The 16,993-nt window shown below is 42.5% G+C and overlaps 1 protein-coding gene across 4 annotated transcripts in view; it reads right to left on the bottom strand.

Moving 5' to 3' along the window:
• The window catches only part of clstn1 (calsyntenin 1), a 70,083-nt gene that overhangs the window by 31,070 nt on the left and 22,020 nt on the right, over positions 1 to 16,993 (bottom strand). For all 4 annotated transcript variants that reach the window (XM_029719399.1, XM_029719402.1, XM_029719400.1 and 1 more), the window contains exon 2: positions 3,420 to 3,542. In XM_029719399.1, the coding sequence (XP_029575259.1) occupies positions 3,420 to 3,542 (123 nt within the window). The remainder of the gene's footprint in view (positions 1 to 3,419; positions 3,543 to 16,993) is intronic.

The following is a 16,993-nucleotide window of genomic DNA, read 5'->3' as shown; positions in this document are numbered from 1 at the left end:
CGAATTTGAAAATCAGGTTTTTAGGGCGGCGCTAAAGTTATCTTTAGAAGTAAACAGCGGCTGTCGCGGCTTTTGAGAGTCATGATGGCTTGCAGTGATGATGCAAAAAATGAATGCATTCAGTTGTACAATTGACTAGGTATCCCCCTTACCCTATCCCTGTCTCTTTCTTGTTTTTAATCTGCGAGAGGAGCATTACACCTGGTGGAGACAGGCTGTACGACAGGCTGTACGAATCAGTTGCTTTATGCGTGCCTTACGTTACGGCATGACACAATTTAACGTACAGCGTCAGAGGGGTCGGTTTTTTCAACTTTTCTCCAATACTAATCGGGCCATTTCCATGTCAATCAACGCTTGAATAGAAACGTAGTTCACACCCCAGATTTTGATGCCAACACAGTCTCTTGAATGCTGCGATTGTGCACATTTGTACGGAATGGGGTTAGTCAACAGTAAGTGGCTAGATGACAAGATCAAGCTTCTTGGTTATAGCAGACATTCAATCCCCTCCTGTTGCCTAAATTGTTTTGCTCATCAAAGAAAGAAAGAAAGAAAGATAGATCTTTTTTTTTTAAATAGCACCCCTTGTGTGCACATTTGGTAATACCGTATACCCTGGGATGGTACAGAAACGGTATGAAAATGTGGATAGCGCCCAACGCTAGTTCCTGATGAATGCCATAGAAAACAAAATCATTTAGGATGATACTGTAGCTTACTAGCCTACGTCAGAAGGTTTGGACCCAGTAATAACAATGCAGCATTCATCTCAGCAGACCTGTTAGGAAGTTATGTTACCTTACTACTTACTCATTACTGTGTGGTCTGAATAAAAACGTAGTTCATCAAAACTCTCTTATGCCATTGGCATTAGACTGTACTCACAGAAAATGTGCTACTAAACCAAAAGCTAACATACAGTATTTCAAACTGAGCGTTGAGATACAACTTCACAACTTACTCCTGGGTCAGCTAACATTAGGCCGGTTCTGCTTGGTTGATTGTTTACAACCCGTGTCCCTGGCCTCTCGTGGGGTGAGCTGTCCGTTTATTTTTCACCTAGACAATTAGAAATGGATTTCCCATTAGGGGCTTCTGTTCAGGACCAACCATGCGGTGGAAGCCTTGGGCCTCCCCCCACCCCATGCTCTCCCCAGCCCTAATGACAGCATAGCTGCGACTCGGGAAATTCTACCCACAGCCTACCCTGCGTGCCTTGGCCCTATGCTCTGGCTACAAGCCCCCGACATTTTCTACAAGACCTCATCCCAGCACAATGTGTATTGATTCTAGGCCCATTGACCGGCAATACAAAGGGCATCGATGGCGGACGTCGTAAGAATAGGCCGACACCTGAACTGAGGGACCCGTGACAATGTGAACTCCACAATGGGGTAGTCAAATGATGTTTAGCAGACCAAACGGTGACTTAATTGGTTCTGTGGTAACCCGAATTCTATGTTTTAGGGATATGTGAGAATATGAAATTCACAATGGGGGAGTCAAAGGATGTTTCACAAATATCTTTGACTTAGAGGCTCTTACAGCAGCTGTTCTGACTGCACTCCTGTTTGTTATACTACAGCTCCCTTTCCTGATGTAAACACAGATTTTAGAGAGCTAGGCTAGCTCATCCCCCCTTCAGCAGCAGGAGTTCCTGTCAAGACTAATCACATTTCAAGGAAGATAAATCATACAAAATAACAGGGTAAATGGTATCAATGGTACACTAAGCAGACACAAACAAGCCAGATCAATTCAACTGGCATAAACTCATTGTCTTGGAATAAAATTAGGAATTGATCTCATGTTAAGGCAAAATGTCCATACTACATCATACTCCAATGTCCAGTACAGATGTCCCTAATACTCAGAGTCACATTAGGGAATAAGTAACCCAAATGTTGTTGTGGCCAAATGCTACAGGAGTCCTTGATTGTGTCCCTGTAATGTCGTTCCGGGCTTGGCTATTTCTCTGGCTGCTGTGCTCAGCTTCCCACAGCTTAAAAACCTACCATCGCTGCACCAGTGAACACACCCACACGTACACATATGGACAGACTGACACAGCCACAACGATGCATGCACACACCAATGACGTATGGCACACACCATTCTCACACAGACATTCAAGCTGTGGATCCAGCATCCCTGCACATCCCATCGAGTACAGTGGCACTGCAGTGAACCCTGTTTGTACTTTGCTGGGACACGCTGTCCACTTTCCCTGCCCTCCTCATCAAAGGGGTGAGTGGCGTACAAAGAAGGGCAGCGTGGAGCGCTCCATTGAACTCCAATTTACTACTGTAAGAGGAACCCATCGTTGTGCAATGAATGGGCATTTTGATTCCTCTTCACGTTGAGTTCTCTATTGGGCTGGGTTATGCACCCTGTCATTCAAATCAAATACATTAACAATCTGGAGTAGATGGACCATTTCATTGTGGTCAAGTTCTAGTCTAGAATATAACAGGAACATCATTTGTGGTATTCTTTAGTTGTTTTCTCTGAGGAAAAACGGTACACCCATCTCAGTTGATTAAATACAGTAAATTCACTTAACGTGTGATAGAAAATAAAGGGTCAAGGGCACAACAAGGGACATAGGAGAGTTGTGTAGGGAGTACTGAAGATCACAGAATGAATGGGATGGAGGGGGAAAAAGCCATTCCCAATACCACGGTGCTTTGAACCTCAGCCAAAGTCAATCTCTTGTATGATTACAAAAAAAAAAGTGCCCTAATGCTGCCTTGGCACATATCAGTTTAATTGTGCCTCTCCCCGGAGACGAACATTAAAAGGGAAACTTCTGATTGATCTGGATATGAAAGGATCCTTAGGGTGGATATGGGGACCAGCTGCGGATCACTGTGTGGTAAAAACAAATCTAATATGCAATATCTCCCCTGGCAGATTTGGAAAATAAACTGGGTGGTGCACTTCAAGAAGATTAACGTAGAGTGTATGACTGGACTTTGCAGAAGGAGCACAGATGACATAGCTTGGCCGTAAATTAAAGAGATTAACTTGATGCTTCTTCACATACTACAGAGGTCAAAGTGGGTTTAAGATCATATAGAGACGTCAAGTAAATAGATTCCCTATGAATGCTAACATTGTATCATGTGTAGCTACTGCATCCCCAATTCGCTACTGAAAAGTCTCTGAAGAGCAAAGCAGCATGAGTAATGAGTAATGATAACATCTTTGTGACTGCTCGCTATCAAACCACTGACTTGCAGCATTGTACACTTGGAATGTTGGCAAATGATTCAATCTAATGAATCTGTAATGGTTATATTTGTTCTCCTCGCCTTATGGTACATGAAAGAAGAGAAAAAACAGAATCCATGAACCGAGGGGTTCAGAGAAAATGACCTATCAGGATAGTGTAGAAGAAAAAGCTCCTCTCTCACCTGCGTAGCGCAGCGGGGCGTCTTTGTCCAGGGCGATAAGTGGAGGGTCCAGAAGTACTTTGTCGTCATTTTCTGTTACGATGCCATGATACGTCGTCTCAATCCATGGCTTGTGCTTATTAACTATAGAAGAGAGAAAGAGATACAATTAGCTCCCATGCATTTTCATGAGAAAAACATACAGGGTTTTGAAGCACATGATTCAGGGACAGAGGTAAAAGCCTTAGGGCAAATTAAAAGTAGAGCAGCCTGACCCGATACTTGAAACAATAGGACTACTGTGGGCCGTTCTCCCAATCATCTAGTCCTGAACTGGCATACTTGAAGACATTCCAGTAATTAGCCAGCCTTCAAGCACAGGATTCTCTACACACCTTCAGCTGGGCAGAGATACTGAGAGAGACCGAGACACAGAGATTTCCCTCAGACTACACAGACCCTCAAAGAATTTAGAAACAAATCCAATTTTGATATACTCCCACATTTATTGGGTGACACAGTAGCAATATTTGTGACCTGTTGACACAAGAAAAGGGCAACCAGTGAAGCAAACACCATTGTAAATACAAATTATATTTATGTCTATTTATTTTCCCTTTTGTACTTCAACTGTTTGCAAATTGTTACAAGACGGTACATAGCCAGTAATATAACATTTAAAATGTCTCAGTTCTTTTGAAACATTTGCAAATGTAAAATTTACTGTTCATTTCTGATTGTTTATGCCACTTTTATTTATTAACAATTCAACTTGCTTTGGAAATGTAAACATGTTTCGCATGCCAATAAAGCCCTTTAAATTAAGAGCGCGAGAGCACATAGGGCTCAAACAATGTACCTTAAATTAAAACTTTCACTCAGTCACAAGTTAAAGTCTATAGTTTTAGACTGCACCTTGCCTCCTGGGAGTTTCTACCACCCACCTACACCTCTGTCATGGTCTGGTAAACAAAGCCTGCTCATGCTTGGCTACACAATTCATGTATTTTTCTGAAAGACATCAATGCATACATACACAATTGCGCAAAGGCACTTGCAGCAAATCTAGAGGTGCTGACACAGTTTCTTCCAATTGAAGCCAAATTCTTCAGCAAAGAGCACCAAAGCCAGGTGGGGGTGCACCGCTCATTGCCCGCTTATGAAAAGTAATGGTAGGGGAAACATTGACTCAGCCACACTAAGTGGATGAGGTTTGACAGCATTGTCATCGGGCCAATGACTCCTGCAGCTTGAGTCCCAGCAGAAACTGTGTGGACCAGCAGTCTGGCTCATTAGAGCTTTGTGCTCTAGTCTGTTGGCCCGGGACACGGCCCCAGCTGCAGACAGGATTCACTTTTAGCTGGAGGCTGCAGAAAAAGCTGCAGTGAGTGACACATTTGGGCTGGATTAGAAACCTGTGTTGATGCGAGCAAGGGATAGTGGAATCGCACTCTCAAAGTAAATATGGAGCCACTCCTGAATCAGCAGAGTGACTAGCTCGGTGTTGGTGATATCAACACTGACACCGATGACGGTTGCTGACTCTGACAGAGACATGCATGATAAGAAATACGGTAAGCTGACCAGGCATGTGTTGTCTGTTGGGATCCTGAGAGAGCGGTAATAGATGAATTGATCTGACAGGAAGACGACAAAATAAGGAACTCAAAACGATATACACGGTATATACACGGTACCCCTTGTACAGTGAGGGGAAAAAGTATTTGATCCCCTGCTGATTTTGTACGTTTGCCCACTGACAAAGAAATGAACAGTCTATAATTTTAATGGTAGGTTTATTTAAACAGTGAGAGACAGAATAACAACAAAAAAATCCAGAAAAACATGTCAAAAATGTTATAAAATGATTTGCATTTTAATAAGGGAAATAAGTATTTGACCCCCTCATGACTTAGTACTTGGTGGCAAAACCCTTGTTGGCAATCACAGAGGTCAGACGTTTCTTGTAGTTGGCCACCAGGTTTGCACACATCTCAGGAGGGATTTTGTCCCACTCCTCTTTGCAGATCTTCTCCAAGTCATTAAGGTTTCGAGGCTGACGTTTGGCAACTCGAACCTTCAGCTCCCTCCACAGATTTTCTATGGGATTAAGGTCTGGACACTGGCTAGGCCACTCCAGGACCTTAATGTGCTTCTTCTTGAGCCACTCCTTTGTTGCCTTGGCCGTGTGCTTTGGGTCATTGTCATGCTGGAATACCCATCCACGACCCATTTTCAATGCCCTGGCTGAGGAAATGAGGTTCCACCCAAGATTTGACGGTACATGGCCCCGTCCATCGTCCCTTTGATGCGGTGAAGTTGTCCTGTCCCCTTAGCAGAAAAACACCCCCAAAGCATAATGTTTCCACCTCCATGTTTGACGGTGGGGATGGTGTTCTTGAGGTCATAGGCAGCATTCCTCCTCCTCCAAACATGGCGAGTTGAGTTGATGCCAAAGAGCTCCATTTTGGTCTCATCTGACCACAACCACAACACTTTCACCCAGTTGTCCTCTGAATCATTCAGATGTTCATTGGCAAACTTCAGACAGGCATGTATATGTGCTTTCTTGAGAAGGGGGACCTTGCGGGCGCTGCAGGATTTCAGTCCTTCACGGCGTAGTGTGCTACCAATTGTTTTCTTGGTGACTATGGTCCCAGCTGCCTTGAGATCATTGACAAGATCCTCCCGTGTAGTTCTGGGCTGATTCCTCACCGTTCTCATGATCATTGCAACTCCACGAGGTGAGATCTTGCATGGAGCCCCAGGCTGAGGGAGATTGACAGTTCTTTTGTGTTTCTTCCATTTACGAATAATCGCACCAACTGATGTCACCTTCTCACCAAGCTGCTTGGCGATGGTCTTGTAGCCCATTCCAGCCTTGTGTAGGTCTACAATCTTGTCTCTGACATCCTTGGAGAGCTCTTTGGTCTTGGCCATGGTGGAGAGTTTGGAATCTGATTGATTGCTTCTGTGGACAGGTGTATTTTATACAGGTAACAAACTGAGATTAGAAGCACTCCCTTTAACCTGTTGGGGATAGGGGGCAGTATTTGCACGGCCGGATAAAAAACGTACCCGATTTAATCTGGTTACTACTCCTGCCCAGTAACTAGAATATGCATATAATTGTTTGATTTGGATAGAAAACACCCTAAAGTTTCTAAAACTGCTTGAATGGTGTCTGTGAGTATAACATAACTCATTTGGCAGGCCAAAACCTGAGAAGATTCCAAACAGGAAGCGCTCTCTCTGACCATTTCATGGCCTTCTTGATCATCTCTAACCAAAACAGGGGATCACTGGCATGACGTGACATTTTCTAACGCTCCCATAGGCTCTCAGAAGGCGCCAGAAAGCTGAATGGTGGCTTTGCAGGCCCTGGCTGAAAAACATTAGCGCATTTTGTAAGTGGTCGATCTGAGGACAATGAGACTGAGGCGCGTGCCCGAGCTGACACCAAGTTTACTTTCTCTCTCTTTGAACGAAAACAACCACTCCCGGTCGGAATATTATCGCTTTTTTACGAGAAAAATGGCATAAACATTTATTTTAAACAGCGGTTGACATGCTTCGAAGTACGGTAATGGAATATTTATAATTTTTTTGTCACGAAACGCGTCGGGCGTCACCCTTATTTACCCTTCAGATAGTGTCTTGAACGCACAAACAAAACGCCGCTATTTGGATAGAACTATGGATTATTTGGGACCAAACCAACATTTGTAATTGAAGTAGAAGTCCTGGGAGTGCATTCAGACGAAGAACACCAAAGGTAATCAAACTTTTCTAATAGTAAATCGGAGTTTGGTGAGTACCACACTTTGTGGGTGTCAAAATAGCTAGCCTGTGATGGCTGGGCTATCTACTCAGAATATTGCAAAATGTGCTTTCACCGAAAAGCTATTTTAAAATCGGACATAGCGAGTGCATAAAGGAGTTCTGTATCTATAATTCTTAAAATAATTGTTATGTTTTTTGTGAACGTTTATCGTGAGTAATTTAGTAAATTCACCGGAAGTGTTCGGTGGGAATGCTAGTCACATGCTAATGTAAAACGCTGTTTTTTGATATAAATATGAACTTGATTGAACAAAACATGCATGTATTGTATAACATAATGTCCTAGGATTGTCATCTGATGAAGATCATCAAAAGGTTAGTGCTGCATTTAGCTGTGGTTTGGGTTTATGTGACATTATATGCTAGCTTGAAAAATGGGTGTCTGATTATTTCTGGCTGGGTACTCTGCTGACATAATCTAATGTTTTGCTTTCGTTGTAAAGCCTTTTTGAAATCGGACAGTGTGGTTAGATTAACGAGAGTCTTGTCTTTAAAATGCTGTAAAATAGTCATATGTTTGAGAAATTGAAGTAATAGCATTTCTAAGGTATTTGAATAACGCGCCACGGGATTCCACTGGCTGTTGAGTAGGTGCGTCCCACTGGCCCAGAGAGGTTAACAGCCTCATTCGTCTGGGAAGGCTTTCCACTAGATGTTGGAACATTGCTGCGGGGACTTGGTACCCTTCAGCCACAAGAGCACTAGTGAGGTCGGGCACTGATGTTGGGCGATTAGGCCGGTCTCACAGTCGGCTTTCCAATTCCTCCCAAAGGTGTTTGATGGGAGGGCTCTGTGCAGGTCAGTCAAGTTCTCCCACACTGATCTCGACAAAACATTTCTATATGGACCTCGCTTTGTGCACGGGGGCATTGTCATGCTGAAACTGGAAAGGGCCTTCTCCAAACTGTTGCCACAAAGAATAGTTTAGAATGTCATTGTATGTGGTAGCGTTAAGATTTCCCTCATCTGGAACTAAGGGGCCTAGCCCGAACCATGAAAACAGCCACAGACCATTATTCCTCCTTCACCAAACTTCACATTTGGCACTATGCATTCAGGCAGATAGCGTTCTCCTGGCATCCGCCGAAGCCAGATTCGTCCGTCGGACTGCCAGATGGTGAAACGCGATTCATCGCCCAAGAGAACACATTTCCACTGTGCCAGAGTGCAACAGCGGCGTGCTTTACACCACTCCAGCCAATGCTTGGCATTGCTTATGGTGATCTTCGGCTTGTGTGCGGTTGCTCGGCCATGGAAACCAATTTCATGAAGCTCCCGACGAGCAGTTTTTGTGCTGACATTGCTTCCAGAGGCAGTTTGGAACTCAGTAGTGAGTGTTGCAACTGAGGGCAGACGTTTTTTAAGCGCTACACGCTTCAGCGGTCCTGTTCGGTGAGCTTGTATGGCCTACCACTTCGCGGCTGAGCCGTTGTTGCTCCTAGACATTTCCACTTCACAATAACAGCAGGGCAGCTATAGCAGGGCAGAAATTGGACAAACTGACTTGTTGGAATGATGGCATCCTATGACGGTGCCACATTGAAAGTCACTGAGCTCTTCAGTATGGGCCGATCTACTGTCAATGTTTGTCTATGGAGATTAGAGGTCGACCGATTATGATTTTTCAACGCCGATACCGATTATTGGAGGACCAAAAAAGTCAATACCGATTAATCTGTTGATTTTTTTATTTATTTGTAATAATGACAATTACAACAATACTGAATGAACACTTTTAGTTTAACTTAATATAATACATTAATAAAATCTATTTAGCCTCAAATAAATAATGAAACATGTTCAATATGGTTTAAATAATGCAAAAACAAAGTGTTGGAGAAGAAAGTAAAAGTGCAATATGTGCCATGTAAAAAAGCTAACGTTTAAGTTCCTTGCTCAGAACATGAGAACATATGAAGGCTGGTGGTTCCTTTTAACATGAGTCTTCAATATTCCCAGGCAAGATGTTTTAGGTTGTAGTTATTATAGGAATTATAGGACTATTTCTCTCTATATCACACTATTGTTGTAATTTAATCGCTATCGGCTTTTTTTGGTCCTCCAATAAAATCGGTAAGGGTGTGGAAAATCATAATCGGTCGACCTCTAATACTGACCCATGTTGACTCCAATACTTCCTGCAGTTGTGTCAAATTGGCTGGATGTCCTTTGTTGAGTGTGAAAAACCCAGAAGCATTGCAGTTCTTCATATAAATCAGTACGCCTGGCACCTTCTATCATACATACCCAGTTCAAAAAGGCACATAAATATTTTGTTTTGCCAATTCACCATCTGAATGGCACACATACACAATTCATGTCGCAATTGTCTTAAGGCTTAAAATCCTTTTTTAACCCGTCTCCTCCCCTTCATCTACACTAATAAGTGACATCAATAAGGGATCATAGCTTTCACCTGGATTCACCTGGTCAGTCTGTCATGGAAAGAGTAGGTTTTCTTAATGATCTGTATACACAATGTGTAATCTAAATATATGGCTCTGGGAGACCTAATTGGGTTTTTGAAGGCCGGCAGTGCTGGGCTCTTTCTGTGAATCAGAATGGATGGAGCACCGAAAATGCCTTAACAGCATGTCTCACATGACCTGAAGTGTGGTGGTTGTCTATAGACAGATTACAAGACCAGACTACCTCGATAAGCTGCTTTAAGTCTCCACAGAATCTCAACCCAACAGAGGGATAAAGTTAGGTCACATCCGTGGGCATGCTGCTTTTCCAATGATCAACCACACCATAACTTGGAACAGCCTAATCTTTGAGTGTCCTAACTACATGGAATAACCTTATATATCACAGCACTACGCCATTCTTTCTAGTATGTTTTAAGCACTACTGCTAACAAATGAATTATAGATGTTTTGTGTAAACAACTATAGTGTTTCCCCTGGGTAAACTTATTTTTCACTTCAACAATATAACATCATTTCACTTCATCAGCTGGGCCAGAATGTACAAACCAGCAAGCAATCTACCCTATTTGCCAGCCCACTGGTACAGATACAGCAGAACATGGTCATTCACAAGCTAACCATCTCTGGCAGTGTTATTGAACCTTGTATCAAGTTGCTCTGCAATGTGTGAGAGACATGAGTCATACATGTGAAAGGGGCATGTGGTGATTTACAGTGAGATTATATCCTGGGTTATATCCTGCCTGTTTGGCCCTGTCCGGGGGTTTCATCGGATGGGGCCACAGTGTCTTCTGATCCCTCCTGTCTCAGCCTCCAGTATTTATGCTGCAGTAGTTTTTGTGTCGGGGGGCTAGGGTCAGTCTGTTACATCTGGAGTATTTCTCTTGTCTTATCCGGTGTCCTGTGTGAATTTAAATACGCTCTCTCTAATTCTCTTTCTCTCTTTCTTTCTTTCTCTCTCTCGGAGGACCTGAGCCCTAGGACCATGCCTCAGGACTACCTGGCATGATGACTCCTTGCTGTCCCCAGTCCACCTGGCCGTGCTGCTGCTCCAGTTTCAACTGTTCTGCCTGCGGCTATAGAACCCTGACCTGTTCACCGGACGTGCTTGTTGCACCCTCGACAACTACTATGATTATTATTATTTGACCATGCTGGTCATTTATGAACATTTTAACATCTTGACCATGTTCTGTTATAATATCCACCCGGCACAGCCAGAAGAGGACTGGCCACCCCTCATAGCCTGGTTCCTCTCTAGGTTTCTTCCTAGGTTTTGGCCTTTCTAGGGAGTTTTTCCTAGGGAGTTTTACATAGCCACCGTGCTTCTTTCACATGCATTGCTTGCTGTTTGGGGTTTTAGGCTGGGTTTCTGTACAGCACTTTGAGATATCAGCTGATGTACAAAGGGCTATATAAATACATTTGATTTGATTTAGATGAGATAGTAATTGCCTGAATAAAGAACAAAATACTGAGCATTGCTCACAATCCATCAAACCATCCTACAGCTAGACTGGAGTAAAAAGAAAAGAGATGTTGAGGTTAGGATTTTTTATATTCAGGAGTTGATAGTTACTATTTCAGCCAAGAGTGAGAAGGTCAAAGAAGACTCTTTGCCCTCTAAACAAGTGGAAACCTAAAATGTGGAAACGTTCCCTCTTTTTGAAAACAGGCCATGACTCTCCACGCTATGTCATTGACAACTAGTTTCAATTTCACACACACACACAGCTTCTATAACATTTGCTTAAGGAAAAACAATCCCATTTAAAGTGTGAAATTCAACACATCGTTTTGTTGTATGCCGTGTGAAATTGATGTTAAGCCCCTTAAATCACCTGATTTACTTAAAAGGCACATCCAGGTATGACATGACATGGGACATGTGGGGGGTGGGCCTTTACTCTTTTCTCCTCCATTGTTTGTACAAGCAAGGGGGAGGACGATTACATCAAATTAGACTATTAGAGCAACTCCTCGAATGGCCTATTTCTTGAAGTCTGAATTTTTGTCTAAAAAGGGGGGGTGAACTAATTGATGTAACCTCTGTTTCCTTCCTCCTCATTAGGAAATGCGACTGAGAACAAGATTTGGGTCTTGGGGGTGTGCTTTGATGTGGGTGTCTCTTGAGTGTTCGCACGTGGGAAGCGTTTGCACATTCACTCTGACAAAACAGTACACAGTTACAGTCACTCACCCTTCTAGATAACTTGAAACAGTCTAACTAGGTAATGTGTCTGGAAGTAATGTGTCTAGCTTGCAAGCTAGCCAACTTTTTTCGCCAATTAGCTTCATCCCACTACTGTGGGACCGTGGCACAATTGGTTGGACTTCGGATAGCCCATCTGTGGGGCTAGTAAGGGACCATCAATAAATTATGCAATGTAAATGGAACAATATTTTCATGTTGGACACCTTTTAGTTCATTAAACGCTTTCAATAGTTTATAGTTGGTTTGAGGTTAAGTCATTGAAATTTGAAACTATTGAAAATGTAATATATTGTCCATTGAGTAATTTACGGATGGTCCATAACTAGCCCCAGAGGGATATCCAAAGTCAAACCTAATGTACCACCGGAATTACAATCGTGTTGCGTGTAGCTTCGTGCCAAATTGATGATTACTTGGGTGCTGCCAGCTGTGGGCAGGATTGAAATAAAAACCTAACCCAAGGACAACTGTGGCGTACCTTTTTTTCCATGGCATACTATTTTTTACAATCATCTCGCAAATCTCAGTTTTGGACGAGACTGAGTTTATAACCAAAATTATCCCATTTACACTTTGTAGTAAATTTTGACACTATAATAAATGTTTCAGGCTCATATCGATGCCACATTGGTTGTATATGGCCTGAGAAGTTGGCTTTTCGGTTCAGCTGCACTTTAAGTGTGTGTAAATTACTGTATACTTGAGATATTGTTTTAAAAAAGGAAACATATTAAAATCTCTGGAGTGCGAAATCTGTTGTGCAGTGGCGGTGAAGATCGACGCCATGTGACAGCAAGAACAACATCCAAATTGAGCCCCAATTTGCACAAATGAGGCAGTTATTTCACTTCCTGATCTTAGCTACTAATTGGACCATTTCAAATGATTTGTGTCTGTAGCCTGCTAGCGCTAATGGTTTGTTATTACCACAGAGTTTTAAAACCCAGTTCCAACAGGCCAATACTTCCGGAAAAGTCTTGCCAAGCAGCTTCAACAGACCAGACTGGGGTTTTGGGTTTGGAAAATTAAGGGGAGAAGAGAACAATTATTCCTTAGTTGTTAATAAAAAAAAGGTTAATCTCAACTTCGATACTTTCTACAGACAGCTAACCGGTTAAAGATCACAAGACCTTATGGAGTTTCTCTCATCTTGTGGAGTGTGGAAAGAAAGCCTATTGCATTTTTATTCAGATATCAAATCAAAGTTTGTCACGTGCGCCAAATACAACAGGTATTCACCTAAGAGTGAAATGCTTACTTACAAGCCCTAACCAACAGTACAATTTTTAAGCAAAAGAAAAATAGGTATTAGGTCAACCATAGACAAGTAAAGAAAAACAGTAGCGAGGCTATATACAGGTGGTACCGGTATAGTGTCAATATGCGGGGGCACCGGTTAGTCAGGCTAATTGAGGTAATATGTACATGTACAGCTGAAGTCGGAAGCTTACATACACTTAAGTTGGAGTCATTAAAACTCGTTTTTCAATCACTCCACAAATTTCTTGTTAACAAACTATAGTTTTGGCAAGTCGGTTAAGACATCTACTTTGTGCATGACACAAGTAATTTTGCCAACAATTGTTTACAGACTTACAATTCACTGTATCACAATTCCAGTGGGTCAGAAGTTTAAATACACTAAGTTGACTGTGCCTTTAAACAGATTGGAAAATTCTAGAAAATTATGTCATGACGTTAGAAGCTTCTGATGGGCTAACTGACATCATTTGAGTCAATTGGAGGTGTACCTGTGAATGTATTTCAAGGCTTACCTTCAAACTCAGTGACTCTTCGCTTGACATCATGGGAAAATCAAAAGAAATCAGCCAAGACCTCAGGAAAAAAAAATTGTAGACCTCCACAAGTCTGGTTCATCCTTGGGAGTAATGTCCAAACTCCTGAAGGTACCACATTCATCTGTACAAACAATAGTACGCAAGTATAAACACCATGGGACCACGCAGCTGTCATACTGCTCAGAAAGGAGACGTGTTCTATCTCATAGAAATGAATGTAATTTGGTGCAAAAAGTGCAAATCAATCCCAGAACAATAGCAAGATGCTGGAGGAAACAGGTACAAAAGTGTCTATATCCACAGTAAAACGAGTCCTATATCGACATAACCTGAAAGGCCACTCACCAAGGAAGAAGCCACTGCTCCAAAACCGCCATAAAAAAGCCAGACTACAGTTTGCAACTGCACATGGGGACAAATATCGTACTTTTTAGAGAAATGTCCTCTGGTCTGATGAAACAAAAATAGAACTGTTTGGCCATAATGACCATCGTTATGTTTGGAGAAAAAAGGGGGAGGCAGGCAAGCCGAAGAACACCATCCCAACTGTTAAGCACAGGGGTGGCAGCATCATGTAGTGGGGGGTGCTTTGCTGCAGGAGGGACTGGTGCACTTCACAAAATAGATGGCATCATGAGGTAGGACAATTATGTGGATATATTGAAGCAACATCTCAAGACATCAGTCAGGAAGTAAAAACTTAGTCGCAAATGGGTCTTCCAAATGGACAATGACCCCAAGCATACTTCCAAAGTTGTGGCAAAATGGCTTAAGGACAACAAAGTCAAGGTACTGAAGTGGCCATCACAAAGCCCTGACCTCAATCCTATAGAATATTTGTGGGCAGAACTGAAAAAGCATGTGCGAGCAAGGAGGCCTACAAACCCGACTCAGTTACACCAGCTCTGTCAGGAGGAATGGGCCAAATTTTACCCAACTCATTGTGAGAAGCTTGTAGAAGGCTACCAAAAAACCTTTTACCCAAGTTAACCTCTCTAGGGCAGGTGGCACCAAATCGTCCCACCTACGTAACAGCCAGTTGAATCCTGTGGCGCGATATTCAAATACCTTAGAAATGCTATTACTTCAATTTCTCAAACATATGACTATTTTACAGCATTTTAAAGACAAGACTCTCGTTAATCTAACCACACTGTCCGATTTCAAAAAGGCTTTACAACGAAAGCAAAACATTAGATTATGTCAGCAGAGTACCCAGCCAGAAATAATCAGACACCCATTTTTCAAGCTAGCATATAATGTCACAAAAACCCAGAAGACAGCTAAATGCAGCACTAACCTTTGATGATCTTCATCAGATGACACACCTAGGACATTATGTTATACAATACATGCATGTTTTGTTCAATCAAGTTCATATTTATATGAAAACACAGCTTTTTACATTAGTATGTGACGTTCAGAACTAGCATACCCCCCGCAAACTTCCTGCGAATTTACTAAATTACTCACGATAAACGTTCACAAAAAGCATAACAATTATTTTAAGAATTATAGATACAGAACTCCTCTATGCACTCGATATGTCCGATTTTAAAATAGCTTTTCGGTGAAAGCACATTTTACAATATTCTCAGTAGATAGCCCGGCATCACAGGGCTAGCTATTTAGACACCCAGCAAGTTTAGCCTTCACCAAACTCCGATTTACTATTAGAAAAGTTTGATTACCTTTACTGTTCTTCGTCAGAATGCACTCCCAGGACTTCTACTTCAATAACAAATGTTGGTTTGGTCCAAAATAATCCATAGTTATGTTCCAACAGCGGCGTTTTGTTTGTGCGTTCAAGACACTATCCGAATGGTAAATAAGGGTCACGCGCACGGCACATTTCGTGACAAAAGATTTCTAAATATTTCATTACCGTACTTCGAAGCATGTCAACCGCTGTTTAAAATCAATTTTTATGCCATTTTTCTCGCAAAAAAGCGATAATATTCCGACCGGGAATCTGCAATTAGGTAAACAGACAAAAGAAAATACAGCATGGGGTCGACTCGGGCACGCGCCTAAGCCCTTTGTCCTCTGATCGGCCACTTGGCAAAGGCGATAATGTGTTTCAGCCAGAGGCTACCTCGATATCGTTCAGCTTTTTCCCGGGCTCTGAGAGCCTATGGGAGCCGTAGGAAGTGTCACGTTACAGCTAAGATCCTCACTCTTCAATAAACAGAGACAAGAAGAACGACACCTTGTCAGACAGGCCACTTCCTGCATGAAATCTTCTCAGGTTTTTGCCTGCCATATGAGTTCTGTTATACTCACAGACACCATTCAAACAGTTTTAGAAACTTTAGGGTGTTTTCTATCCAAAGCCAATAATTATATGCATATTCTAGTTACTGGGCAGGAGTAGTAACCAGATTAAATCGGGTACGTTTTTTATCCGGCCGTGTAAATACTGCCCCCTAGCCCTAACAGGTTAAACAATTTAAAGGCAATGCTACCAAAAATGAATTGAGTGTATGTAAACTTCTGACCCACTGGGAATAAGATGAAAGAAATAAAAGCTGAAATAAATCATTCTCTCTACTATTATTCTGACATTTCACATTTTTTAAATAAAGTGGGGATTCTAACTGACCTTTTTACTAGGATTAAATGTCAGGAATTGTGAAAAGCTGAGTTTAAATGTATTTGGCTAAGGTCTATGTAAACTTCCGACTTCAACTGTAGGTATAGTTAAAGTGACTATGCATAGATGATAAACAGAGAGTAGCAGCAGCGTAAAAGAGGGAGGGGGGAGTGGCAGGACACAATGCAAATAGTCTGGTTAGCCATTTGATTACCTGTTCAGGAGTCTTATGGCTTGGGGGTAAAAGCTGTTGAGAAGCCTTATGGTCCTAGACTTGGCGCTCCGGTACTGCTTGCCATGTGGTAGCAGAGAGAACAGTCTATGACTGGGGTGCCTGGGGTCTGATAATTTTTAGGGCCTTCCTCTGACACCGCCTGGTGTAGAGGTCCTGGATGGCAGGCAGCTTAGCCCCAGTGATGTACTGGGCCGTTCACACTACCCTCTGAAGTGCCTTGCGGTCGGAGGCCGAGCAGTTGCCGTAACAGGCAGTGATGCAACCAGTCAGGATGCTTTCAATGTTGCAGCTGTACAACCTTTTGAGGATCTGAGGACCCATGCCAAATCTTTTCAGTCTCCTGAGAGGGAATAGGTTTTGTCGTGTCCTCTTCACGACTCCTTGGTGTGCTTGGACCATGTTAGTTTGTTGGTGATGTGGACACCAAGGAACTTGAAGCTCTCAACCAGCTCCACTGCAGCCCCGTCGATGAGAATGG

The sequence above is a fragment of the Salmo trutta genome, chromosome 28 (genome assembly GCF_901001165.1).
Source record: "Salmo trutta chromosome 28, fSalTru1.1, whole genome shotgun sequence".
Classification (NCBI taxonomy): domain Eukaryota; kingdom Metazoa; phylum Chordata; class Actinopteri; order Salmoniformes; family Salmonidae; genus Salmo; species Salmo trutta.
Note: the sequence above shows the minus strand (reverse complement) of the source record. Positions and strands in the feature narration are given on the sequence as shown.